Source organism: Coregonus clupeaformis, chromosome 17 (genome assembly GCF_020615455.1).
Source record: "Coregonus clupeaformis isolate EN_2021a chromosome 17, ASM2061545v1, whole genome shotgun sequence".
Lineage (NCBI taxonomy): Eukaryota > Metazoa > Chordata > Actinopteri > Salmoniformes > Salmonidae > Coregonus > Coregonus clupeaformis.
Window position 1 is genome coordinate 25848434 of NC_059208.1, and position 27458 is coordinate 25875891.

Genomic DNA, 27458 nt, shown 5'->3' on the forward strand with positions numbered 1-27458 from the left:
ATTATATGTTGATCTAGGGTCAGTTTTGCACTTTAACCCCTAATGGTTAAAGGAGTTGTTCACTATTTTACCACATGATGTTAGATGGTTCCTCACCTTGAAAGTAGCCTATGAGCCAGGAGAAACTGTAATCCAGGGTTCAGTTTTCTTTAAACAGCCATTACAAACTTAAGCTAACTTTAGCCACCACTAGCTAAAAATCAATGGAAGTGATGTGAGCATGTTTATTTATTTTTGGGCCTTGGTCAAAAGTAGTGCACTACCTAGTGAATAGGGTGCCATTTGGGACGCAACCACAGATACAGATACGATAGAGTCAGACCTGTGTGCCCAGGCCCCTCTCTCGCTTGTGAGCAGCCTGCGGAGGGACTTCCAGTGGCGCCACACCACCCCCTGCTGGCCGGAGCTCTGTTTCTGACCACTGTGGTAACGACTGTTTTCACTGCGTACCCGCCTCAGGTACGGGTCCAATATCACCTCCTTTATGAGCACACACAGAGACCCCCCCCCCACACACACACACAGACGCAGACACAGAAATACCTGTAGGTTAGTTACCAATCAGCAATACAAGCACAAACCAAGTTCTACTGGGTTGATAATACACTGCCTCAAAATACCTCTAGATCACCATAATAGAATGAATACAGTAGAACTAGATGCTAAATAAAACAAGTTTCAAGCCACATAATATTGACTTGATATTGATGTCATAATAGAGGTAATTTCATAATGGACAACAGTGGGCTGTACTATGACTTCATAAGAGTTCCACCAAAGAGTCTGTCTGAGGATGACAAATGCTACTAGCATCATTTACCTGGAACTTGTCTTTGCTGTAGGCCCGCTCTTTGTCCCGCTGTATGGCAGTGCTCATCAGGTCATCAAAGCATGAGTTCCAGAAGTTAGACATGAGGTCATGACTCTTGCCAAACGTATCCAGTTCATACTGCTCCATGGTGGGCTGCACCTACACATTACATACACACATTATATACAGTAATGTTATATACCCCCTACACATTACATACACACAATATATACAGTAATGTTATATACCACCTATACATTACATACACACATTATATACAGTAATGTTATATACCACCTACACATTACATACACACATTATATACAGTAATGTTATATACCACCTATACATTATATACAGTAATATTATATACCACCTATACATTATATACAGTAATGTTATATACCACCTATACATTACATACAGTAATGTTATATACCACCTATACATTATATACAGTAATGTTATATACCACCTATACTTTATATACAGTAATATTATATACCACCTATACATTACATACAGTAATGTTATATACCACCTACACATTACATACACACATTATATACAGTAATGTTATATACCACCTACACATTACATACAGTAATGTTATATACAACCTATACATTACATACAGTAATGTTATATACCACCTATACATTATATACAGTAATGTTATATACCACCTACACATTACATACACACATTATATACAGTAATGTTATATACCACCTATACATTACATACAGTAATGTTATATACCACCTATACATTATATACAGTAATGTTATATACCACCTACACATTACATACACACATTACATACAGTAATGTTATATACCACCTATACATTACATACAGTAATGTTATATACCACCTATACATTATATACAGTAATGTTATATACCACCTACACATTACATACACACATTATATACAGTAATGTTATATACCACCTACACATTACATACACACATTATATACAGTAATGTTATATACCACCTATACATTATATATGGACATAATGCTAACATAAGCTGATAAACGGGCACACGCACACGAGCATGCACGAACAGACACACACACACACACACACACACACACACACACACACACACACACACACACACACACACACACACACACACACACACACACACACACACACACACACACACACACACACACTGTTGCTCAAAGACTGGGAGCATAAGTCAAAACTGGGCTCTACTGCCAGATCTATGACATGCTAATATATTCTGTAATTTCTATATACAAGAGATCTAAACAAAACAGATTTATGATTATACACTGTCACACACATTCATAATAAATCCTCAGCTGAACTAAGGGGGAGACGTCTGTTTGGCTTCATATCATCAAACCTCTTGGTCTGCTAGGCGGCTTCTCTTCCATTACATTCACACGGTAAAGAAAAGGTAAGCATTCAGATTCTGTTCTCATTTCTAAACTGGGAGAGGAGTCACTCTCTTGGGAAAAAAGTCCTGGTCTTCCATCCACGTACCTCCAGTGTGTAGACTAGGAGGTAAATAGTGAGAGGAGGACCAGAGAACACAATGCGGATGACACTGAACAGACAGATTATCTGTCCCTGGTTTAGTTTTCACTCTGAGGCAGAAAGAAGGATGCCTCAGCCGGTCTAGAAATACTAGCCTGAGACAAGAGACAAATAGCAACACCGCATTCAGTAGCAGCACCTACAGAATCCGTTCAGTTTCTGAACTAAAGAAGAGAAGTGTACAAGCTAATGTTTTTAGCCTGTCCAGGGACGACCAAGGGACTACGGATGAAAATGAGCTGTCCAGCTAACTACGGCACTGTCTGAGACGTTGATTATAATGCATTGTCCGAGGCCTGTGTGGTCCAGCCGTTACAGCACACATGTATGCCAGAGTCGGCATGGGTTCGAATCTGTCCCACTGCCCTTTGACTCAACCTTCTCCGTCTTTCCAACAGTTTACTATCTCTTCAATAAAACAAACTCAACAATTAAAGAAAGTAGTGGGACTCACCCACTCCTTAAGAAAATACCATTATTATTCATTGTCCGTGTGAAATAAATCAGGTCCCAAATAACACCTTATTCTCTTCATACCCCCATAGATGGCTTAGCTGACAACGTCACCAAAACCATGTGCACACTTCAAATGGGGCAGAAGGCCGTGTGATGTTGTGATTCTGGATGGTCCGATGGCTAGCAACAATGACAAGAAGCTGCCATGTGGGGGAATCGTAGGTGGCTCGTTTCAGATAGTTTTATGTTGTTCTTGATACCATGTTTTGTTTTGTTTTGAGGTGTTTTGACTGATGTCACGTCTATGCTAATACGGCTCGAATTCCCTAGCTAGCTAACCAACAACTGTAACGAAGGATTTTAGAAATAAAAAGTGCTCATTGTGCAAATGTATATTCAGCTTCAATAAACGTTGGAGACAAAATATAGTTGTAATATGTTGTCAACAATCTAAGCCAAGCCCGTCTGTTTTGCCCCATAGTTGCGCACTCGTTGGTTTTGTTGCTAAACAACCAACCCGTCTATAAGGCCCTGGTCAAAAGTAGTGCACTGTATAGGGAAATGCCATTTGGGACACAGCCTATATAAACAAGAAGATACATAAATGAAGGTTGAGTAGTACTGACATGGCGTTGGCAGAAGTCCAGCCACTCTACTGTATGGCAGTAGCTCTGGAGGTCCTGGGCGAAGGTGGAGCTGCCGTTGGTGACTGGCAGGCTGGGCAGCAGGCCGTGCAGGGTCACGGGGTCAGCGTGTTGGTCCAGGAGGGTACGCACGATGGGCACCAGCTGAGAAAATGTCTCTGTGTGCCCTCCGTTGGTGCCCGCCTTAAAAAAATAAACACCTTACTGTTGTACTTGTCTTTCTTACACTTGTCTGAATTTACTAGTGTAAGGCCGGTGATAAGAATGGAAACACCAGAATAATGGATGTCAAAATAAAAGTCCCATTAAGTCTCAAATTCCATTATGTTCTTACAATAAAAGGTCTCACACTAGCACTGAATTATCAAATAGCTAAAGGAACGTTTTAATTGCAATGACTATGTTATGTGGTTGTCTTACCTAGCTTAGTTGAATGCACTGATTTTAAGCCGCTCTGGATAAAGGTGGTATGCTAAATGACCAAAATGTAAAACATAAATGTACCTCCATTACCCCGCCGGGCCACAGGGGGGCACCGAGTCGCCCCAGCAGGAAGCACACCTCATCCCAGCCCAGAGACAGAACAGTCTGCAGGAGGCTGTGGAGTTTAACGCAGGCCATTACAGACACCTGGGGAGATAGGGAGAGGGGGGAGAGAGAGAGGGAGAGAGAGAGAGAGAGAGAGAGGGAGAGGAAGGAAGGAAGGAAGGAGAGAGAGAGAGAGGACAGAGAGCGAGCGAGCGAGCGAGCGAGCGAGAGAGAGAGAGAGAGAGAGAGGAAGGAAGGAAGGAGAGAGAGGACAGAGAGTGAGCGAGCGAGAGAGAGAGAGCATGAGAGATAGAGAGAGAGGGAGAGAGAGAGAGAGAGGAAGAAAGGAAGGAGAGAGAGGAAGGAGAGAGAGTGAGCGAGAGAGAGAGAGAGCGTGAGAGAGAGAGAGAGAGAGAGAGAGAAATTCTTTGGTCAAAAAGCAAATTATGCTCCACTTCAAAAGTACTCTCATAGGTCTTAAATTCAACAGAAGTCCCAGTAAATGTTTCATCAGTACACAAACCTAATAGTATTATTCCTCAGCTGATTGATTTTTGAAGTGGTGTACTGGAGTAATACTAACAAAAACGCACAACAGCAATTCAAGTTGATGGAGAAAAAAAATCCTCAAAAAAATATATTTTTAATCCCAGCGCTTAAAAGGAACACTTTGGACCATTTATTTATGACCACTTGATCCCACACTCCTACAGTAGGTCCGGAGTGCCAAATGGCACCCTATTTCCTACATAGTGCACAACCTTTGGCCAGAAAGTAGTGCACTAGGTAGGGAATAGGGTACCATTTGGGACGCAGCTCAGCAGTAGTTATAACTCAGAGAGGAGCTGCCCCATCCTACACAACACTCCCTGGGAGGAATGCTAGCTATGTCTCTGTGCACTGATAGATAACCATAGAAGGACTGGTATTGTAAATACGCTTTCCCTCAAAAGGTCTATCAAACCTAACCTTTATTTGATAGTAAATGTGTACTGACAGACAGAGCATTGGGATTGGTCCCACAACATTTGGAGTTTAAAGTTTCAAACCCACGCTTTGACTAATGCCCTCAATGGATGTAGTTTGGAGAAAGAACTTGAGTCCCAAATGGCTCTACTCCACCCCTATTCCAGCCTATGGGCCCTGGTCAAACCTAGTACACTATATAGGGAATATGGTGCCATTTGGGATGCAGTCAGAGTTTGAGACAGTCTAGTTTGGTTAGAGGGAGGTGGGCGTAGCGTAACATAGGTGACTGACCTGTGAGTCCTGTTGCTGGATGTAGCCGGTGATGATGCGCAGGCCGATCTGAGCCATCTCTCTGAGATCCACACCCCCAGGGGTAACAGGGGTGCTGTGCCAGGCCTGTAGTCTGTCCAGCAGATTCACCACCCCCTCAAAGATCTACAACGACAACACACCTGTGAACAATCTACAACACATTTGAATTCAATTCAATTCCCACAAGGGGCAATGATGTAGGCATGAGTGAAGATACGTGGAAAAAACAAATAACAATGAACATAGATGATAACTCAACTGTCAAGACCTGTTACCACACCTGTTATCATATTAATGATATAGCTAGAACACCCTTCAAAACAGTAACCAAGCTAAAGCAAACATGCAAGACAAGACACATCCACGGACATTAAACACACATACCTTCACAATAACAGGAAGTAGCTGTACCATTAATACATGTAACTGCATGTAATCTAAAATGTAATCTACGTAATCCCCGAAAATGTATTATTTATCATGAGAGGACCATAAACAACAACTAGTAATACTGCATACTCCAAGAAAGGTTAAAATCTCACCTTTCTGGTAAAAATAGTTATACATTGCTGAGGTGTAGTCACTTTCGAGGACACAAGCTCAAGTACACAGTACAAATATGATACAAATATGAAAATATGAAAAAGCTTATGACGCATTTCTTATTCAACAGAACTGTATGAATAAGGCTTGAAATTACATATATGCTTTCTAAATATAGTATAATCAGATTATAAAACCACTAACTATAAGATTTCACCTTCCTTACAACTGTAAAATACACATATTTGTATTTTTAGTGTTACAGAAAATGTGCATATTGTCTAAAGGTCTCTCTTGATCAAAACATCTGCCCCCATCGCTGTGAATGACAAACAGAGCTTTAGCTTGGCTTCCTGAACTCGTTAGGAACTCGCTTTTCGTCTCATATTAATATTGTCCATGTTCCCGGAGAGCTACCCTCCTGATTAAATGGTAGGAGGGACATCCCAGCTTCAAGTGGTTTCAGATTTCACATCCTACGTTACACAGGCGCAAAAAATATACTACTGTGTTCGTGGGAACCAGGGCTAATGCTCAATGCAAGCAATTTCGATCTACGGTGTCCACAGATGGATTTCTAAGTGAAAATGTCAGTCGGAACCGGTACCAGAAACACGCAGGTCCCCTAAACAGGAGACTTTACATCTAAGAGTTGAGCATTCATTTCCTGCAATCAAGTGCAGACATCCTCAACCTATGGTTTATATAGTGGACAGTTTGCACTGACAAACTCTCATCTCAGTGGCACATACTCATATCCATAGTCTCTCTTTCTCAGGTGTTGGGTAGAAAGGTCAACCCTATGCAAAAGGATACCACCAGATCACAGATTTTACACTCCCAAATAATTGTGCATGGTTGATATTGTCTGCATCCAAAATGGCACCCTATTCCCTACATAGTGCACTACTTTTGACCAGAGCGCTATGGGTCCTGGTCAAAAGTAGTGCATTACATAGAAATATGGTGCCATTTGAGATGCAGACAACGTTTGGACCATGGTGCAGTACTGTACCTTCTCGCTCCACAGTGCCTGGTTGTCTGTTCCCTCTGAGAAGAGGAAGTCCTGGAGCAGCCTGAGGAGGCGGAGCAGACTGGGGAAGAATGGCAGAAACACACCCTGGGAGTCCCTCAGGTCTGACAGAGAAGACTCCAGCATCATCTCTAACAGACTGAGAGACAAAAAGACAGTTAACATTTAGGGCTACATTTTCCTCACCCAAAACAGCAAAATAGTTAAGTTAAGTTTTTTCACTTTCCTCAAGTCTTTCTGTAGCTGATGTGTGTAAGACCTTTAAACAGGTTAACATTCACAAGGCCGCAGGGTCAGACGGATTACCAGGACACATACTCAGAGCCTGCTGACCAGCTGGCAACTGTCTTCACTGACATGTTCAACCTCTCCCTGACCCATTCTGTAATACCTACATGTTTGAAGCAGACCACCATAGTCCTTGTGCCCAAGAACGCCAAGGTAACCGGTCTAAATGACAATCGCCCCGTAGCACTCACATCTGTAGACATTAAATGCTTTGAAAGGCTGGTCATGGCTCACATCATCCCAGACACCCTGGACCCACTCCAATTCGCATACTGCCCCAACAGATCCACAGATGATGCAATCTCTATTGCACTCCACACTGCCCACTCCCACCTGGACAAGAGGAACACCTATGTGAGAATGCTGTTCATTGACTACAGCTCAGCGTTCAACACCATAGTGCCCTCGAAGCTCATCACTAAGCTAAGGACCCTGGGACTGAACACCTCCCTCTGCAACTGGATCCTGGACTTCTTGACGGGCCGCCCCCAGGTGGTGAGGGTAGGCAACAACACATCTACCACACTGACCCTCAACACAGGGGCCCTTCAGGTACTGTACTCCCCTCCTGTACTCCCTGTTCACCCAAGACTGCGTGGCCGCGCACGACTCAAACACCATCATTACGTTTTCTGACGACACGACGATGGTAGGCCTGATCACCGACGACGATGAGACAGCCTATAGGGAGGCGGTCAGAGACCTGGCAGTGTGGTATCAGGACAACAACATCTCCCTCAACGTCAGCAACACAAAGGAGCTGATCGTTGACTACAGGAAACAGAGGGCCGAGCACACCCCCATTCAAATCGACGGGGCTGTAGTGGAGAGGGTCAAGAGCTTCAAGTTCCTTGGTGTCCACATCACTAAGGAATTAACATGGTCCACACACACCAACACAGTCATGAAGAAAGAACGACAACGCCTCTTCCCCCTCAGGAGGCTGAAAAGATTTGGCATAGGCCCTCAGATCCTCAAAAAGCTCTACAGCTACACCATTGAGAGCATCCTGACTGGCTGCATCTGACCGCAAGGCGCTACAGAGGGTAGTGCCTACGGCCCAGTACATCACTGGGGCCGAGCTTCCTGCCATCCAGGACCTCTATACCAGGCGGTGTCACAGGAAGGCCCTAGAAATTGTCAAAGACTCCAGCCACCCAAGTCACAGACTGTTCTCTCTGCTATCGCACAGCAAGCGGTACCAATGCACCAAAAGCACCCTGAAAAGCTTCTACCCGCAAGCCATAAGACTGCTAAATAGTTAACCAAATAGCTACCCGGACTATCTGCATTGACCCTTTTTGCACTAACTCTTTTAACTCATCACATACGCTGCTGCTACTGTTTATTATCTATCCTGTTGCCTAGTCACTTTAACCTATATGAACATAGCTACCTCAATGTCCTCGTACCCCTGCACATGGACTCGGTACTGGTACCCCGTGTATATAGCCTAGTTATCATTACTGTGTATTTATTCCTCTTATTATTATTTATCTCTCTGCACTGTTGAGAAGGGCCTGTCAGTCAGCATTTTAACGTTAGGCTACACCTGTTGTTTACCAAGCAAGTGACAAATACAATTGGATTTGAAGTCACCTTAATGAATCTATATACTGACATAAGACAGAGGGAGTTGCATATCAATGACAGTGGGAGTGACTGACTGGCTGGCTGGCTGGCTAACTGACTGGCTTGACTGACTGACTGACTAACTGAATAGCTAGCTGACTGGCTGACTGACTGACTGACTGACTGAATAGCTGACTGACTGACTTGCTGACTGACTGGCTAACTAACTGAATAGCTGACTGGCTGGCTGGCTGGCTGTCGACCGACTGACTGACTGACTGACTGACTGACTGTCTGACTGACTGACTGACTGACTGGCTGGCTGGCTGACTAACTGAATAGCTGACTGGCTGGCTGTCGACCGACTGACTGACTGACTGGCTGACCTGCATTTGATATCGTCAGGCGGGCGGACCAGTTGGCAGGAGGAGCCCAGCTTGGTGAGGACAGAGAAGACCTGTCCCCTCTCCCTCCACACGGCGTCCCCCCCCCCCTCCGCCCCACTGCCTCTCCACAGCACAGAGAACACGATGTTAGTCAGCAGGTTACACAGCTCCTCCTCTGGTGTCTGCTGAAAGGATGACATATACATCATAATCACAGTTAGACACACACACATCATAATCACAGTTACACACACACACACTCCCACACATCATAATCACAGTTAGACACACACACACACACACACACATCATAATCACAGTTAGACACACACACACACATCATAATCACAGTTAGACACACACATGCACACACACATCATAATCACAGTTACACACACACACACACACACACACAAACACACACATCATAATCACAGTTAAGACACACACACACACACACACATCATAATCACAGTTAGACACACACATCATAATCACAGTTAAGACACACACACACACATCATAATCACAGTTACACACACACACCATAATCACAGTTAGACACACACACACACACACACACACACACACACATCATAATCACAGTTAGACACACACACACATCATAATCACAGTTTGACACACACACACACACACACACACACATACATCATGATCACAGTTAGACACACACACGCATCATAATCACAGTTAGACACACAGTTACAGTACATTGGGTCGGAGACGGACTAAACCACGTCAACACAGCCGTATTCTAGGATATTGGACTGTAGGTTTTCATAGTTTTCTAATTCTCATAATGGCTCTATCCCTCATCACATTCAGTTGAATAGGAGCCATGTACGCTGAGCCACGTTGGTTGAATAGGAGCCATGTACACTGATCCACATTGGTAGAATAGGAGCCATGTACACTGAGCCACGTTGGTTGAATAGGAGCCATGTACACTGAGCCACGTTGGTTGACTAGGAGCCATGTACACTGAGCCACGTTGGTTGACTAGGAGCCATGTACACTGAGCCATGCTGGTTGAATAGGAACCATGTACACTGAGCCACGTTGGTAGAATAGGAGCCATGTAGGTTGAGAGTTTTTGGGATGCATTATGTTGGGCTGTGCGACCCCTGCAGATGGGGGTCACAGAGTCTGCCAGACTATCACGGCTCTGCGGCTGTGGACTCTGAAATATGCTTAAAGGTGCTAATACTTGCGGTTTTCTGACTGACACATTTCCAAAAAAATCGGTTAGCATTATAAATATGGGACACTTCCCAAAACACAGGTCTTGACTTCATATTCGGCACATTTGGTGCAGTTTATCCAAAAACTACGCAACATACCTCCTAGGAATGCTCAGTACCTGTGGTTAGGGTTAAGGTTAGGGCAGGGCAGGGCAGCAGTACCTGTGGGTTGGAGGTGTTGGAGATGGTGTCAGCTGCCTGGGGGTCAGTTCCATAGTTGGTGTCGTCCAGCACGTTGGACAGACTGGAGCTCTTCCTGGGTCTCAGAGAGGGGAACGGCCGGCTGTGCTCCAGGGGGGAGGGGGTGTCTGCAGGGGTGTGGTTCCCTGTCCCCGTCTCGCCCCTCATACCCCCCAGCTCCAGCTCAAAGGGCGAGGTGCCGAATGGGGACAGAGGGTGGTAGGGGGCCTCCCCTTGGAACCGAGTGGAGGGGATGTCCACGGTGTTCAACGTGTCAAACGACTTCAATTGGAGAGAGTCGGCAAAGTCCTTCAACGTGCCTCCACTGCTGTTAGGGGAAGACTGAGAGAGGTCGGAGAAACCCTCTGAGATATTCCTCCCTCCCAGGCCCTCGCCATCTCCCTCCTCCTCCTCTTCCTCCTCCGGCGAGGTGTAAGGGAGGAAGACGTCTGTGCGAGCGTCCTGGGAGTCTTCTATGACCATGTTGTGGTCTCTCCTGAGAGGGGAGGAGTTCAACATATAGTAAGTTGTGTGTGCTGAACACATGTTAACTGATCTATAGCAGGGGTAAAGAGCTGAACACATGTTAACTGATCTATAGGATGGGTAAAGAGCTGAACACATGTTAACTGATATATAGCAGAGGTAAAGAGCTGAACACATGTTAACTGATCTATAGGATGGGTAAAGAGCTGAACACATGTTAACTGATCTATAACAGGGGTAAAGAGCTGAACACATGTTAACTGATCTATAACAGGGGTAAAGAGCTGAACACATGTTAACTGATTTATAGCAGAGGTAAAGAGCTGAACACATGTTAACTGATCTATAGCAGGGGTAAAGAGCTGAACACATGTTAACTGATCTATAGCAGAGGTAAAGAGCTGAACACATGTTAACTGATATATAGCAGAGGTAAAGAGCTGAACACATGTTAACTGATATATAGCAGGGGTAAAGAGCTGAACACATGTTAACTGATATATAGCAGAGGTAAAGAGCTGAACACATGTTAACTGATCTATAGGATGGGTAAAGAGCTGAATATATGTTAACTGATCTATAACAGGGGTAAAGAGCTGGACACATGTTAACTGATCTATAGGATGGGTAAAGAGCTGAACATATGTTAACTGAACTATAGCAGAGGTAAAGAGCTGAACACATGTTAACTGATCTATAGCAGAGGTAAAGAGCTGTACACATGTTAACTGATCTATAGCAGAGGTAAAGAGCTGAACACATGTTAACTGATCTATAGGATGGGTAAAGAGCTGAACACATGTTAACTGATCTATAGCAGAGGTAAAGAGCTGATCACATGTTAACTGATATATAGCAGAGGTAAAGAGCTGAACACATGTTAACTGATCTATAGGATGGGTAAAGAGCTGAACACATGTTAACTGATATATAGCAGAGGTAAAGAGCTGAACACATGTTAACTGATCTATAGGATGGGTAAAGAGCTGAACACATGTGAACTGATATATAGCAGAGGTAAAGAGCTGAACACATGTTAACTGATATATAGCAGAGGTAAAGAGCTGTACACATGTTAACTGATCTATAGCAGAGGTAAAGAGCTGAACACATGTTAACTGATCTATAGCAGGGGTAAAGAGCTGAACACATGTTAACTGATCTATAGCAGAGGTAAAGAGCTGATCACATGTTAACTGATATATAGCAGAGGTAAAGAGCTGAACACATGTTAACTGATCTATAGGATGGGTAAAGAGCTGAACACATGTTAACTGATATACAGTGGGGAAAAAAAGTATTTAGTCAGCCACCAATTGTGCAAGTTCTCCCACTTAAAAAGATGAGAGAGGCCTGTAATTTTCATCATAGGTACACGTCAACTATGACAGACAAATTGAGGAAAAAAAATCCAGAAAATCATATTGTAGGATTTTTAATGAATTTATTTGCAAATGATGGTGGAAAATAAGTATTTGGTCACCTACAAACAAGCAAGATTTCTGGCTCTCACAGACCTGTAACTTCTTCTTTAAGAGGCTCCTCTGTCCTCCACTCGTTACCTGTATTAATGGCACCTGTTTGAACTTGTTATCAGTATAAAAGACACCTGTCCACAACCTCAAACAGTCACACTCCAAACTCCACTATGGCCAAGACCAAAGAGCTGTCAAAGGACACCAGAAACAAAATTGTAGACCTGCACCAGGCTGGGAAGACTGAATCTGCAATAGGTAAGCAGCTTGGTTTGAAGAAATCAACTGTGGGAGCAATTATTAGGAAATGGAAGACATACAAGACCACTGATAATCTCCCTCGATCTGGGGCTCCACGCAAGATCTCACACCGTGGGGTCAAAATGATCACAAGAACGGTGAGCAAAAATCCCAGAACCACACGGGGGGACCTAGTGAATGACCTGCAGAGAGCTGGGACCAAAGTAACAAAGCCTACCATCAGTAACACACTACGTCGCCAGGGACTCAAATCCTGCAGTGCTAGACGTGTCCCCCTGCTTAAGCCAGTACATGTCGAGGCCCATCGGAAGTTTGCTAGAGTGCATTTGGATGATCCAGAAGAGGATTGGGAGAATGTCATATGGTCAGATGAAACCAAAATATAACTTTTTGGTAAAAACTCAACTTGTTGTGTTTGGAGGACGAAGAATGCTGAGTTGCATCCAAAGAACACCATACCTACTGTGAAGCATGCGGGTGGAAACATCATGCTTTGGGGCTGTTTTTCTGCAAAGGGACCAGGACGACTGATCCGTGTAAAGGAAAGAATGAATGGGGCTATGTATCGTGAGATTTTGAGTGAAAACCTCCTTCCATCAGCAAGGGCATTGAAGATGAAACGTGGCTGGGTCTTTCAGCATGACAATGATCCAAAACACACCGCCCGGGCAACGAAGGAGTGGCTTCGTAAGAAGCATTTCAAGGTCCTGGAGTGGCCTAGCCAGTCTCCAGATCTCAACCCCATAGAAAATCTTTGGAAGGAGTTGAAAGTCCGTGTTGCCCAGCGACAGCCCCAAAACATCATTGCTCTAGAGGAGATCTGCATGGAGGAATGGGCCAAAATACCAGCAACAGTGTGTGAAAACCTTGTGAAGACTTACAGAAAACGTTTGACCTGTGTCATTGCCAACAAAGGGTATATAACAAAGTATTGAGAAACTTTTGTTATTGACCAAATACTTATTTTCCACCATAATTTGCAAATAAATCCATTAAAAATCCTACAATGTGATTTTCTGGATTTTTTTTCCTCATTTTGTCTGTCATAGTTGACGTGTACCTATGATGAAAATTACAGGCCTCTCTCATCTTTTTAAGTGGGAGAACTTGCACAATTGGTGGCTGACTAAATACTTTTTTGCCCCACTGTATAGCAGAGGTAAAGAGCTGAACACATGTTAACTGATCTATAGCAGGGGTAAAGAGCTGAACACATGTTAACTGATTTATAGCAGAGGTAAAGAGCTGAACACATGTTAACTGATTTATAGCAGAGGTAAAGAGCTGAACACATGTTAACTGATATATAGCAGAGGTAAAGAGCTGAACACATGTTAACTGATCTATAGCAGGGGTAAACAGCTGAATCAAAAAATAAATATTGTTTATTTCAACTCTGTCCAGAAATTTAAAATATCACTTAAGTTTGTTATTATTGATTCCCAACTTTTCGAATCGATACAGATTCCCTCAATCGACTAATGGAACTCATCCCTACCTGAGAGGGGGGCGGGAGGAGGAGGAGGGGTCCAGGGAGCTGTGGGTGCTGGAGCTGGCCAGGGAGGCACCACGGGACTCATAGGACTTCATATAGAGCTTAGTTAACATACCCTGCCAGCCTGGCTGACGGGCCAGCTGACGAACACAGTCCTCACTGTTGTAGATCAGGTTGAAGAGCTGGGAGAGGGAGAGAGAGAGGAGCAAGAGAGAGAGGAGCGAGAGAGAGAGAGAGAGAGAGAGAGAGAGAGAGGAAAACAGGCAACAATCAAGCCTTTATCTGCCCAATAGTCTACACCTTTATCTGCCCAATAGCCTACACCTTTATCTGCCCAATAGCCTACACCTTTATCTGCCCAATAGCATATACCTTTATCTGCCCAATAGCATATACCTTTATCTACCCAATAGCATATACCTTTATCTGCCCAATAGTCTATACCTTTATCTGCCCAATAGTCTATACCTTTATCTGCCCAATAGCCTATACCTTTAGCTTCAATTGTACTATACTTAGTAATGACCTGAGTGAATGTGAAGATGTACAGCAGAGGGGAAACAGGACAGCGGAGAGGAAAGAGGACAGCGGAGGGGAAAGAGGACAGCGGAGGGGAAAGAGGACTAGTGTAGGTAGGGACTGACCTTGCGACAGACGTCCAGACGGACAGTGAGCTCAGCACGGTGGGACAGATAGACCACAGCCAGCAGGTCTCTGAAGTTAGGAGTGGCATCTAGACAAAACAATGAGATTCAGCAGGACACAGTAAAGTATATTCCCTATAGGGATACATACTATAGGAGCAACAAGGAGAGGGGTTATACACAGTAAAGTATATCCCCTATAGGGATACATACTATAGGAGCAACAAGGAGAGGGGTTATACACAGTAAAGTATATCCCCTATAGGGATACATACTATAGGAGCAACAAGGAGAGGGGTTATACACAGTAAAGTATATCCCCTATAGGGATACATACTATAGGAGCAACAAGGAGAGGGGTTATAGTTGAGACTGTTTAATGTTGACATTTCAGCTCTAAAGCCTTTCTGAAGACTAGCCATCAATACAAGAATAAAATGCATTGTAAAATGATGACTGTACAGACAAACAGGCCAAAAACAGACCTGGAATTTTAAATGGACTCATTACTTAGCAACTACATAATGTACGTCATACCTCCTTCCTCTCAGTATTCCCCTGTCTGTCCCTTCAGAGGAAGTGTCCCAAATGGCACACTATTCCCTATATAGTGCACTACTTTTGACCAGAGCCCTATGGGCCCTAGTCAAAACTAGTGCACTATACAATATAAAGGGGATAGGGTGCCATTTGGGACACAGTCAGAGGCTATATCTGAAGCCTACCTGTAGCGAGGACCTGCTCGTACAGACAGCGCACGGTGGACATGGTTACGGGGACGTCTCCTAGGAAACAGACAAGACCCAGGTATCCAAAATCCTTCAACTTGACACGTTGCTTGGCGCGCTCAGACACTCGCTCACTCTTCAGGATCTTGAACAGAACCTGACCAATGACCAAGGAGGAGAGCAGGAGATGTGTTTGATGAGATTTCAACAACACTGACCTACGGCTCAGATAAACTAGGAAAGATGGGGAGATTGTGTATTGAGTGTATGGCTAGGTAAAACTCTGAATACAGAATGGGTATAGTTGCAGTATCTTGGGTAACTTCCCCAACATGCACAGGTTTTCCAGAAATCCTGGTTGGAGGATTCCAGATTTCCTGCTTATTTCAGGAGTTACTGGAATTTTGCAACCCCAGCAGTGGCTTTCACAAAATACTGACTGACAGAGGGTCTAATATGTGGCATGTTTGGTGATGGTGGTGGTGTGATGGTGGTGATGGTGTGATGTGGTGTTGTAATGGTGCGGTGGTGGTGATGGTGTGATGGTGTAATGGTGTGGCATGGTGGTGTAATGGTGTGGTATGATGATGTGGTGGTTTAATGGTATGGTATGGTGGTGTGGTGGTGTAATGGTGTGGTATGGCGATGTGGTGTAATGGTGTGGTATGGTGGTGTGGTATGGTGGTGTAATGGTGTGGTATGGTGATGTGGTGTAATTGTGTGGTATGGTGGTGTGGTGGTGTAATGGTGTGGTATGGTGATGTGGTGTAATTGTGTGGTATGGTGGTGTGGTGGTGTAATGGTGTGGTATGGTGGTGTAATGGTGTGGTGGTGTGGTATGGTGGTGTAATGGTGGTATGGTGGTGTAATGGTGTAGTAGTGTGATGTGTTGGTAGTATGATGTGGTGGTGATGTGGTGGAGGTATGATGTGGTGTGGTGGTGTGATGATGTGGTGATGTGGTGTGGTGGTGTGATGCAGCAGACTGACTAACCCTGAAGACTCTCTCCCTGGCCTCATCTCCAAATCTGTCTTTGAGCAGCAGACAGTAGAGCTGTTCTACTCCCCACTCCAACAGCACAGCCTGGACCTGCTCTCTGGGAGGGGTGCTCTTCAACAGACTGTAAACCACATCTAACGCACTCACCACCTGATGGAGAGAGGGAGAGGAGGGAGGGGGGAGAGGGAGGGAGGGGGGAGAGGTGGGGGGAGAGAACAGGATGGTGAGAGTAAGTGATTGGGATGAATACAGGGAGTAGAGAGAGAAAGAGGGGAGAGAGGAGAGGGGAAGAGAGGGGTGGGAAAGAGAGGGGAGGGGTGGGGAGAGAGGGGGAGAAAGGGGTGGGGAAGAGAGGGGAAGAGAGAGAGGGGTGGGGAGAGAGGGGAAGAGATGAGAGGGGGGAGGTTGAGAGGAGGAGAGATAGAGGTGGGAGGTTGCGAAGAGGAGAGATAGAGGTGGGAGGTTGAGAAGAGGAGAGAGAGGTGGGAGGTTTAGAAAAGGAGAGATAGAGGTGGGAGGTTGAGAAGAGGAGAGATAGAGGTGGGAGGTTGAGAAGAGGGGAGATGCAGAGGATAGAAAGCATGAGAGAGGGAAGGAAAGAGAGGGAGGGGACATGTGAGTGGAATTACAGGGTTCAAGAGAGGACAGGGATAGATCCAAAAAGCCTCTTAATAAAGACAGGGAGTAAGTCTGTCTATGTGTGTGCGTTCATACCTGCTGCTCCTCTCCTATAGTCAGGATGTAGGCCAAGATGCTGTGGAGCTCTTCAGGAGTAGGAGACTTGAGGAGGATGTCTCTCAGCAGAGAGAACAGAGAGATCTGAACAGTCTGCTTTTCATCAGACAGAGGACTGCCATCTTTCTCCACACTGAGAACACACAGGCAGGCGCGCACACACACACACACACACACACCACACACCACACACCGATTAACAATCAGATACAGTGCCTTGCAAAAGTATTCATCCCCCTTGGCGTTTTTCCTATTTTGTTGCATTACAACCTGTAATTTAAATGGATTTTTATTTGGATTTCATGTAATGACGGTGACGGTGTAGGCCGTCATTGTAAATAAGAATTTGTTCTTAACTGACTTGCCTAGTTAAATAAAGGTAAAAAAATAAAATAATGGACATACACAAAATAGTCCAAATTGGTGAAGTGAAATTCTAAAAATTCTAAAAAATAAATAACGGAAAAGTGGTGCGTGCATATGTATTCACCCCCTTTGCTATGAAGCCCCTAAATAAGATCTGGTGCAACCAATTACCTTCAGAAGTCACATAATTAGTTAAATAAAGTCCACCTGTGTGCAATCTAAGTGTCACATGATCTGTCACATGATCTCAGTATATATATACACCTGTTCTGAAAGGCCCCAGAGTCTGCAACACCACTAAGCAAGGGGCACCACCAAGCAAGTGGCACCATGAAGAACAAGGAGCTCTCCAAACAGGTCAAGGACAAAGTTGTGGAGAAGAACAGATCAGGGTTGGGTTATAAAAAAATAACCGAAACTTTGAACATCCCACGGAGCACCATTAAATCCATTATTAAAAAATGGAAAGAATACGGCACCACAACAAACATGCCAAGAGAGGGCCGCCCACCAAAACTCACAGACCAGGCAAGGAGGGCATTAATCAGAGAGGCAACAAAGAGACCAAAGATAAGCCTGAAGGAGCTGCAAAGCACCACAGCGGAGATTGGAGTATCTGTCCATAGGACCACTTTAAGCCATACTCTCCACAGAGTTGGGCTTTACGGAAGAGTGGCCAGAAAAAAGCCATTGCTTAAAGAAAAAAATAAGCAAACACGTTTGGTGTTCGCCAAAAGGCATGTGGGAGACTCCCCAAACATATGGAAGAAGGTACTCTGGTCAGATGAGACAAAAATTGAGCTTTTTGGCCATCAAGGAAAACGCTATGTCTAGCGCAAACCCAACACCTCTCATCACCCCGAGAACACCATCCCCAGTGAAGCATGGTGGTGGCAGCATCATGCTGTGGGGATGGTTTTCATCGGCAGGGACTGGGAAACTGGTCAGAATTTTCAGGGACATTCTTGAGGGAAACCTGTTTCAGTCTTCCAGAGATTTGAGACTGGGACGGAGGTTCACCTTCCAGCAGGACAATGACGCTAAGCATACTGCTAAAGCAACACTTGAGTGGTTTAAGGGGAAACATTTAAATGTCTTGGAATGGCCTAGTCAAAGCCCAGACCTCAATCCAATTGAGAATCTGTGGTATAACTTAAAGATTGCTGTACACCAGCGGAATCCATTCAACTTGAAGGAGCTGGAGCAGTTTTGTCTTGAAGAATGGGCAAAAATCGCTGTGGCTAGATGTGCCAAGCTTATAGAGACATACCCCAAGAGACTTGCAGCTGTAATTGCTGCAAAAGGTGGCTCTACAATGTGTGTGTGTGTGTGTGGGGTAATTAGTTATGCACGCTCAAGATCTTGTTTGTTTCACCCCAAAAAATATTTTGCATCTTCAAAGTTGTAGGCATGTTGTGTAAATCCAATGATACAACCCCCACAAAAATCCATTTTAATTCCAGGTTGTAAGGCAACAAAATAGGAAAAATGCCAAGGGGGGTGAATAATTTCGAAAGCCACTGTATGTACATATGGAGGCATACAAACAACAGAGACATCCACATGTACATACAGTGGGGGAAAAAAGTATTTAGTCAGCCACCAATTGTGCAAGTTCTCCCACTTTAAAAGATGAGAGAGGCCTGTAATTTTCATCATAGGTACACGTCAACAAAATGAGAAAAAAAAATCCAGAAAATCACATTGTAGGATTTTTAATGAATTTATTTGCAAATTATGGTGGAAAATAAGTATTTGGTCAATAACAAAAGTTTCTCAATACTTTGTTATATACCCTTTGTTGGCAATGACACAGGTCAAACGTTTTCTGTAAGTCTTCACAAGGTTTTCACACACTGTTGCTGGTATTTTGGCCCATTCCTCCATGCAGATCTCCTCTAGAGCAGTGATGTTTTGGGGCTGTCGCTGGGCAACACAGACTTTCAACTCCCTCCAAAGATTTTCTATGGGGTTGAGATCTGGAGACTGGCTAGGCCACTCCAGGACCTTGAAATGCTTCTTACGAAGCCACTACATCGTTGCCCGGGCGGTGTGTTTGGGATCATTGTCATGCTGAAAGACCCAGCCACGTTTAATCTTCAATGCCCTTGCTGATGGAAGGAGGTTTTCAATCAAAATCTCACGATACATGGCCCCATTCATTCTTTCCTTTACACGGATCAGTCGTCCTGGTCCCTTTGCAGAAAAACAGCCCCAAAGCATGATGTTTCCACCCCCATGCTTCACAGTAGGTATGGTGTTCTTTGGATGCAACTCAGCATTATTTGTCCTCCAAACACGACGAGTTGAGTTTTTACCAAAAAGTTCTATTTTGGTTTCATCTGACCATATGACATTCTCCCAATCCTCTTCTGGATCATCCAAATGCACTCTAGCAAACTTCAGACGGGCCTGGACATGTACTGGCTTAAGCAGGGGGACACGTCTGGCACTGCGGGATTTCAGTCCCTGGCGGCGTAGTGTGTTACTGATGGTAGGCTTTGTTACTTTGGTCCCAGCTTTCTGCAGGTCATTCCCTAGGTCCCCCCGTGTGGTTCTGGGATTTTTGCTCACCGTTCTTGTGATCATTTTGACCCCACGGGGTGAGATCTTGCGTGGAGCCCCAGATCGAGGGAGATTATCAGTGGTCTTGTATGTCTTCCATTTCCTAATAATTGCTCCCACAGTTGATTTCTTCAAACCAAGCTGCTTACCTATTGCAGATTCAGTCTTCCCAGCCTGGTGCAGGTCTACAATTTTGTTTCTGGTGTCCTTTGACAGCTCTTTGGTCTTGGCCATAGTGGAGTTTGGAGTGTGACTGTTTGAGGTTGTGGACAGGTGTCTTTTATACTGATAACAAGTTCAAACAGGTGCCATTAATACAGGTAACGAGTGGAGGACAGAGGAGCCTCTTAAAGAAGAAGTTACAGGTCTGTGAGAGCCAGAAATCTTGCTTGTTTGTAGGTGACCAAATACTTATTTTCCACCATAATTTGCAAATAAATTCATTAAAAATCCTACAATGTGATTTTCTGGATTTTCTTTTCTCATTTTGTCTGTCATAGTTGACGTGTACCTATGATGAAAATTACAGGCCTCTCTCATCTTTTTAAGTGGGAGAACTTGCACAATCGGTGGCTGACTAAATACTTTTTTCCCCCACTGTAAATCTATCATACATGTTTTGCCATCTACATTTTAAGAAGCATAGGTAAGTCACAATTCATAATTTGTGTCATCAAGATGATGATTACCATAGTAAAGGGTTATTGAGGTACCTGGAGTGTAAAGGGTTATTGAGGTACCTGGAGTGTAAAGGGTTATTGAGGTACCTGGAGTGTAAAGGGTTATTGAGGTACCTGGAGTGTAAAGGGTTATTGAGGTACCTGGAGTGTAAAGGGTTATTGTGGTACCTGGAGTGTAATGGGTTATTGAGGTACCTGTAGTGTAAAGGGTTATTGAGGTACCTGTAGTGTGTCCGTATGGTATCCAGGATGTACTGTACTCCATACTTCTTCCTCATGCGCTGATTCCCGTCCTTGATCACAAATGACAGGTACTGGACATGGCCTTCACAGATAACACATCAATATGAGGTACTGGACATGGCCTTCAGATAACACATCAATATGAGGTACTGGACATGGCCTTCAGATAACACATCAATATGAGGTACTGGACATGGCCTTCACAGATAACACATCAATATGAGGTACTGGACATGGCCTTCAGATAACACATCAATATGAGGTACTGGACATGGCCTTCACAGATAACACATCAATATGAGGTACTGGACATGGCCTTCAGATAACACATCAATATGAGGTACTGGACATGGCCTTCAGATAACACATCAATATGAGGTACTGGACATGGCCTTCAGATAACACATCAATATGAGGTACTGGACATGGCCTTCAGATAACACATCAATATGAGGTACTGGACATGGCCTTCACAGATAACACATCAATATGAGGTACTGGACATGGCCTTCACAGATAACACATCAATATGAGGTACTGGTCATGGCCTTCACAGATAACACATCAATATGAGGTACTGGACATGGCCTTCAGATAACACATCATGCACATTGGTTGCGTCCCAAATAGCACCCTATCCCCTATTCCCTATTTAGTGCACTACCAAAAGTAGTGGTGCACTATTTAGGGAATAGGGTGCTATTTGGGACGCATGTCCTTCACTTCTACAGTGAGGGAAAAAAGTATTTGATCCCCTGCTGATTTTGTATGTTTGCCCACTGACAAATAAATGATCAGTCTATAATTTTAATGGTAGGTTTATTTGAACAGTGAGAGACAGAATAACAACAACAAAAATCCAGAAAAACGCATGTCAAAAATGTTATAAATTGATTTGCATTTTAATGAGGGAAATAAGTATTTGACACACTCTCAATCAGAAAGATTTCTGTCTCCCAGGTGTCTTTTATACAGGTAACGAGCTGAGATTAGGAGCACACTCTTAAAGTGAGTGCTCCTAATCTCAGTTTGTTACCTGTATAAAAGACACCTGTCCACAGAAGCAATCAATCAATCAGATTCCAAACTCTCCACCATGGCCAAGACCAAAGAGCTCTCCAAGGATGTCAGGGACAAGATTGTAGACCTACACAAGGCTGGAATGGGCTACAAGACCATCGCCAAGCAGCTTGGTGAGAAGGTGACAACAGTTGGTGCGATTATTCACAAATGGAAAAACACAAAATAACTGTCAATCTCCCTCGGCCTGGGGCTCCATGCAAGATCTCACCTTGTGGAGTTGCAATGATCATGAGAACGGTGAGGAATCAGCCCAGAACTACACGGGAGGATCTTGTCAATGATCTCAAGGCAGCTGGGACCATAGTCACCAAGAAAACAATTGTTAACACACTACGCCGTGAAGGACTAAAATCCTGCAGCGCCCGCAAGGTCCCCCTGCTCAAGAAAGCACATATACAGGGCCGTCTGAAGTTTGCCAATGAACATCTGAATGATTCAGAGGAGAACTGGGTGAAAGTGTTGTGGTCAGATGAGACCAAAATCGAGCTCTTTGGCATCAACTCAACTCGCCGTGTTTGGAGGAGGAGGAATGCTGCCTATGACCCCAAGAACACCATCCCCACCGTCAAACATGGAGGTGGAAACATTATGCTTTGGGGATGATGGACGGGGCCATGTACCGTCAAATCTTGGGTGAGAACCTCCTTCCCTTAGTCAGGGCATTGAAAATGGGTCGTGGATGGGTAATCCAGCATGACAATGACCCAAAACACATGGCCAAGGCAACAAAGGAGTGGCTCAAGAAGAAGCACATTAAGGTCCTGGAGTGGCCTAGCCAGTCTCCAGACCTTAATCCCATAGAAAATCGGTGGAGGGAGCTGAAAATTCGAGTTGCCAAACGTCAGCCTCGAAACCTTAATGACTTGGAGAAGATCTGCAAAGAGGAGTCGAACAAAATCCCTCCTGAGATGTGTGCAAACCTGGTGGCCAACTACAAGAAACGTCTGACCTCTGTGATTGCCAACAAGGGTTTTGCCACCAAGTACTAAGTAATGTTTTGCAGAGGGGTCAAATACTTATTTCCCTCATTAAAATGCAAATCAATTCATAACATTTTTGACATGCGTTTTTCTGGATTTTGTTGTTGTTATTCTGTCTCTCACTGTTCAAATAAACCTACCATTAAAATTATAGACTGATCATGTCTTTGTCAGTGGGCAAACGTACAAAATCAGCAGGGGATCAAATACTTTTTTCCCTCACTGTATGTTATTGACTGACAATGCAGTCTGAAAATGTACCACAGGAAAACAGCATGCATTTATATGATGTTACATGAGCACAGACTTACATCCTGGAGGGTATTGATTCATACAGTATCAGTGGGTAATAATAATGATAATGATAATATATTCCCTCTGTACCAAAGGCTTATGCCTCAGTCTACATGCATATGAAAAGGGGCAGGGTTAGCTTTGTCAGAGCCTCTACTTGCATATGAAAGGGGCAGAGTTAGCTTTGACAGAGACTCTACTTGCATATGAAAGGGGCAGAGTTAGCTTTGACAGCGGCTCTACTTGCATATGAAAGGGGCAGAGTTAGCTTTGACAGATCCTCTACTTGCATATGAAAGGGGCAGAGTTAGCTTTGACAGAGCCTCTACTTGCATATGAAAGGGGCAGAGTTAGCTTTGACAGAGCCGACCAAAGTCTGTTGTTACTGGATTAGTCTTGCACACTGTAGGGACGACACGCTAGACATAACCCTCCCACAGCTGTTTGTGATTTAGCCAACAACTGCTCTGATGTTCAAAGGCCTACACAACTGGCTACCAGTGGCTGACTGCTCTTACCCAGACACACAGCGAAGTGGCTGCTGCTCCAGATGCGGAAGTCGAACAACAGGTGCTGGTAGAGCTGCAGGAGCAATGGACTGTTCTCCTCACTGGAGACCTGCTCCAACAGGAACTGACACGCCATCAGCACAGACATATCAATCATACAGCCTGGGACCTGGGGGAGGGAGAGACAGATGGGGGAGGGAGAGACAGATGGGGGAGGGAGAGACAGATGGGGGAGGGAGAGACAGATGGGGGAGGGAGAGACAGATGGGGGAGGGAGAGACAGATGGGGGAGGGAGAGAGTTGGGTAGAGGAGATGAGATTGTATTTTCTCTGCTTTCTAAAAAATTGCTTCGCATAACATGCTCCATGTAACACGACAAGAGTTTTACAAGATGTAGAAGTGTTTGTACTGTATCTGTCCTACTGTAGGGAGAATCAGAGGTACCAAGGTGTGTTTGTACTGTATCTGTCCTACTGTAGGGAGAATCAGAGGTACCAAGGTGTGTTTGTACTGTATCTGTCCTACTGTAGGGAGAATCAGAGGTACCAAGGTGTGTTTGTACTGTATCTGTCCTACTGTAGGGAGAATCAGAGGTACCGAGGTGTGTTTGTACTGTATCTGTCCTACTGTAGGGAGAATCAGAGGTACCAAGGTGTGTTTGTACTGTATCTGTCCTACTGTAGGGAGAATCAGAGGTACCAAGGTGTGTTTGTACTGTATCTGTCCTACTGTAGGGAGAATCAGAGGTACCGAGGTGTGTTTGTACTGTATCATCTGTCCTACTGATGATAGCTCTGGTCTGTACATTAGCCACTACAGTACTGTAGGATGATGATAGTTCTGGTCTGTACATTAGCCACTACAGTACTGTAGGATGATGATAGTTCTGGTCTGTACATTAGCCACTACAGTACTGTAGGATGATGATAGTTCTGGTCTGTACATTAGCCACTAAAGTACTGTAGGATGATGATAGCTCTGGTCTGTGCATTAGCCACTACAGTACTGTAGGATGTTAATGGCTCTGGTCTGTACATTAGCCACTACAGTACTGTAGGATGATGATAGCTCTGGTCTGTACATTAGCCACTACAGTACTGTAGGATGATGATAGTTCTGGTCTGTGCATTAGCCACTACAGTACTGTACTTTCCTATCATTGCTACGCTGACGATACACAACTAATCTTCTCCTTTCCCCCTTCTGATAACCAGGTGGCGAATCGCATCTCTGCATGTCTGGCAGACATATCAGTATGGATGACGGATCACCACCTCAAGCTGAACCCTGGCAAGACGGAGCTGCTCTTCCTCCCGGGGAAGGACTGCCCGTTCCATGATCTCGCCATCACGGTTGACAACTCCGCTGTGTCCTCCTCCCAGAGTGCGAAGAGCCTAGGCGTGACCCTGGACAACACCCTGTCGTTCTCCGCCAACATCAAGGCGGTGACCCGCTCCTGCAGGTTCATGCTCTACAACTTTCGGAGAGTACGACCCTGCCTTACACAGGAAGCGGCACAGGTCCTAATCCAGGCACTTGTCATCTCCCGTCTGGACTACTGCAACTCGCTGTTGGCTGGCCTCCCTGCCTGTGCCATTAAACCCCTACAACTCATCCAGAATGCCGCAGCCCGTCTGGTGTTCAACCTTCCCAAGTTCTCTCACGTCACCCCCCTCCTCCGCACACTCCACTGGCTTCCAGTTGAAGCTCGCATCCGCTACAAGACCATGGTGCTTGCCTATGGAGCAGTGAGGGGAACGGCACCTCTGTACCTTCAGGCTCTGATCAGTCCCTACACCCAAACGAGGGCATTGCGTTCATCCACCTCTGGCCTGCTGGCTCCCTTCCTCTGCGGAAGCATAGCTCCCGCTCAGCCCAGTCAAAACTGTTCGCTGCTCTGGCACCCCAATGGTGGAACAAGCTCCCTCACGACGCCAGGACAGCGGAGTCACTCACCACCTTCCGGAGACATTTGAAACCCCACCTCTTTAAGGAATACCTGGGATAGGATAAAGTGTTCCTTCTAACCCCCCAAATTGTAAAGTGGTTATCCCACTGGCTATAGGGTGAACGCACCAATTTGTGAGTCGCTCTGGCTAAGAGCGTCTGCTAAATGACGTTAATGTGCCCTTGAGCAAGGCACTTAACCCTAATTGCTCCTGTAAGTCGCTCTGGATAAGAGCGTCTGCTAAATGACTAAAATGTAAATGTAATGTAAATGTAGGCTGATGATAGCTCTGGTCTGTGCATTAGCCACTACAGTACTGTAGGCTGATGATAGCTCTGGTCTGTGCATTAGCCACTACAGTACTGTAGGATGATGATAGTTCTGGTCTGTGCATTAGCCACTACAGTACTGTAGGATGATGATAGTTCTGGTCTGTGCATTAGCCACTACAGTACTGTAGGATGATGATAGCTCTGGTCTGTACATTAGCCACTACAGTACTGTAGGATGATGATAGTTCTGGTCTGTGCATTAGCCACTACAGTACTGTAGGCTGATGATAGCTCTGGTCTGTGCATTAGCCACTACAGTATTGTAGGATGAGGATAGCTCTGGTCTGTACATTAGCCACTACAGTACTGTAGGATGATGATAGTTCTGGTCTGTACATTAGCCACTACAGTACTGTAGGATGATGATAGTTCTGGTCTGTACATTAGCCACTAAAGTACTGTAGGATGATGATAGCTCTGGTCTGTGCATTAGCCACTACAGTACTGTAGGATGTTAATGGCTCTGGTCTGTACATTAGCCACTACAGTACTGTAGGATGATGATAGCTCTGGTCTGTACATTAGCCACTACAGTACTGTAGGATGATGATAGTTCTGGTCTGTGCATTAGCCACTACAGTACTGTAGGATGATGATAGTTCTGGTCTGTGCATTAGCCACTACAGTACTGTAGGATGATGATAGCTCTGGTCTGTACATTAGCCACTACAGTACTGTAGGATGATGATAGTTCTGGTCTGTACATTAGCCACTACAGTACTGTAGGATGATGATGGCTCTGGTCTGTACATTAGCCACTACACACAATAACGTGACCCAGGTTTTAGCTGCTGTAATGGGCCAGTACCTTAGTGAACATGGCTCCTAGAATGGGCCAGTACCTTAGTGAGCATGGCTCCTATAATGGGACAGTATCTTAGTGAGCATGGCTCCTGTAATGGGCCAGTACCTTAGTGAGCATGGCTCCTGTAATGAGACAGTACCTTAGTGAGCATGGCTCCTGTAATGGGATAATACCTTAGTGAGCATGGCTCCTGTAATGGGATAATACCTTAGTGAGCATGGCTCCTGTAATGGGACAGTACCTTAGTGAGCATGGCTCCTGTAATG

General features: G+C 44.8%; 1 protein-coding gene across 3 annotated transcripts in view; it reads right to left on the reverse strand.

Annotated features, from left to right (window-relative positions):
- The window catches only part of LOC121542609 (neurobeachin-like protein 2), a 104130-nt gene that overhangs the window by 14334 nt on the left and 62338 nt on the right, over positions 1-27458 (reverse strand). For all 3 annotated transcript variants that reach the window (XM_045226221.1, XM_045226220.1, XM_045226223.1), the window contains 15 exons: positions 24116-24275; positions 21220-21322; positions 17366-17519; positions 16646-16801; positions 15650-15809; positions 14925-15013; positions 14284-14462; positions 10546-11059; positions 9122-9306; positions 6858-7014; positions 5279-5422; positions 3995-4120; positions 3473-3673; positions 821-970; positions 323-480 (listed from right to left, as the gene is read on the reverse strand). In XM_045226221.1, the coding sequence (XP_045082156.1) occupies positions 323-480; positions 821-970; positions 3473-3673; positions 3995-4120; positions 5279-5422; positions 6858-7014; positions 9122-9306; positions 10546-11059; positions 14284-14462; positions 14925-15013; positions 15650-15809; positions 16646-16801; positions 17366-17519; positions 21220-21322; positions 24116-24275 (2636 nt within the window). The remainder of the gene's footprint in view (positions 1-322; positions 481-820; positions 971-3472; positions 3674-3994; positions 4121-5278; positions 5423-6857; positions 7015-9121; positions 9307-10545; positions 11060-14283; positions 14463-14924; positions 15014-15649; positions 15810-16645; positions 16802-17365; positions 17520-21219; positions 21323-24115; positions 24276-27458) is intronic.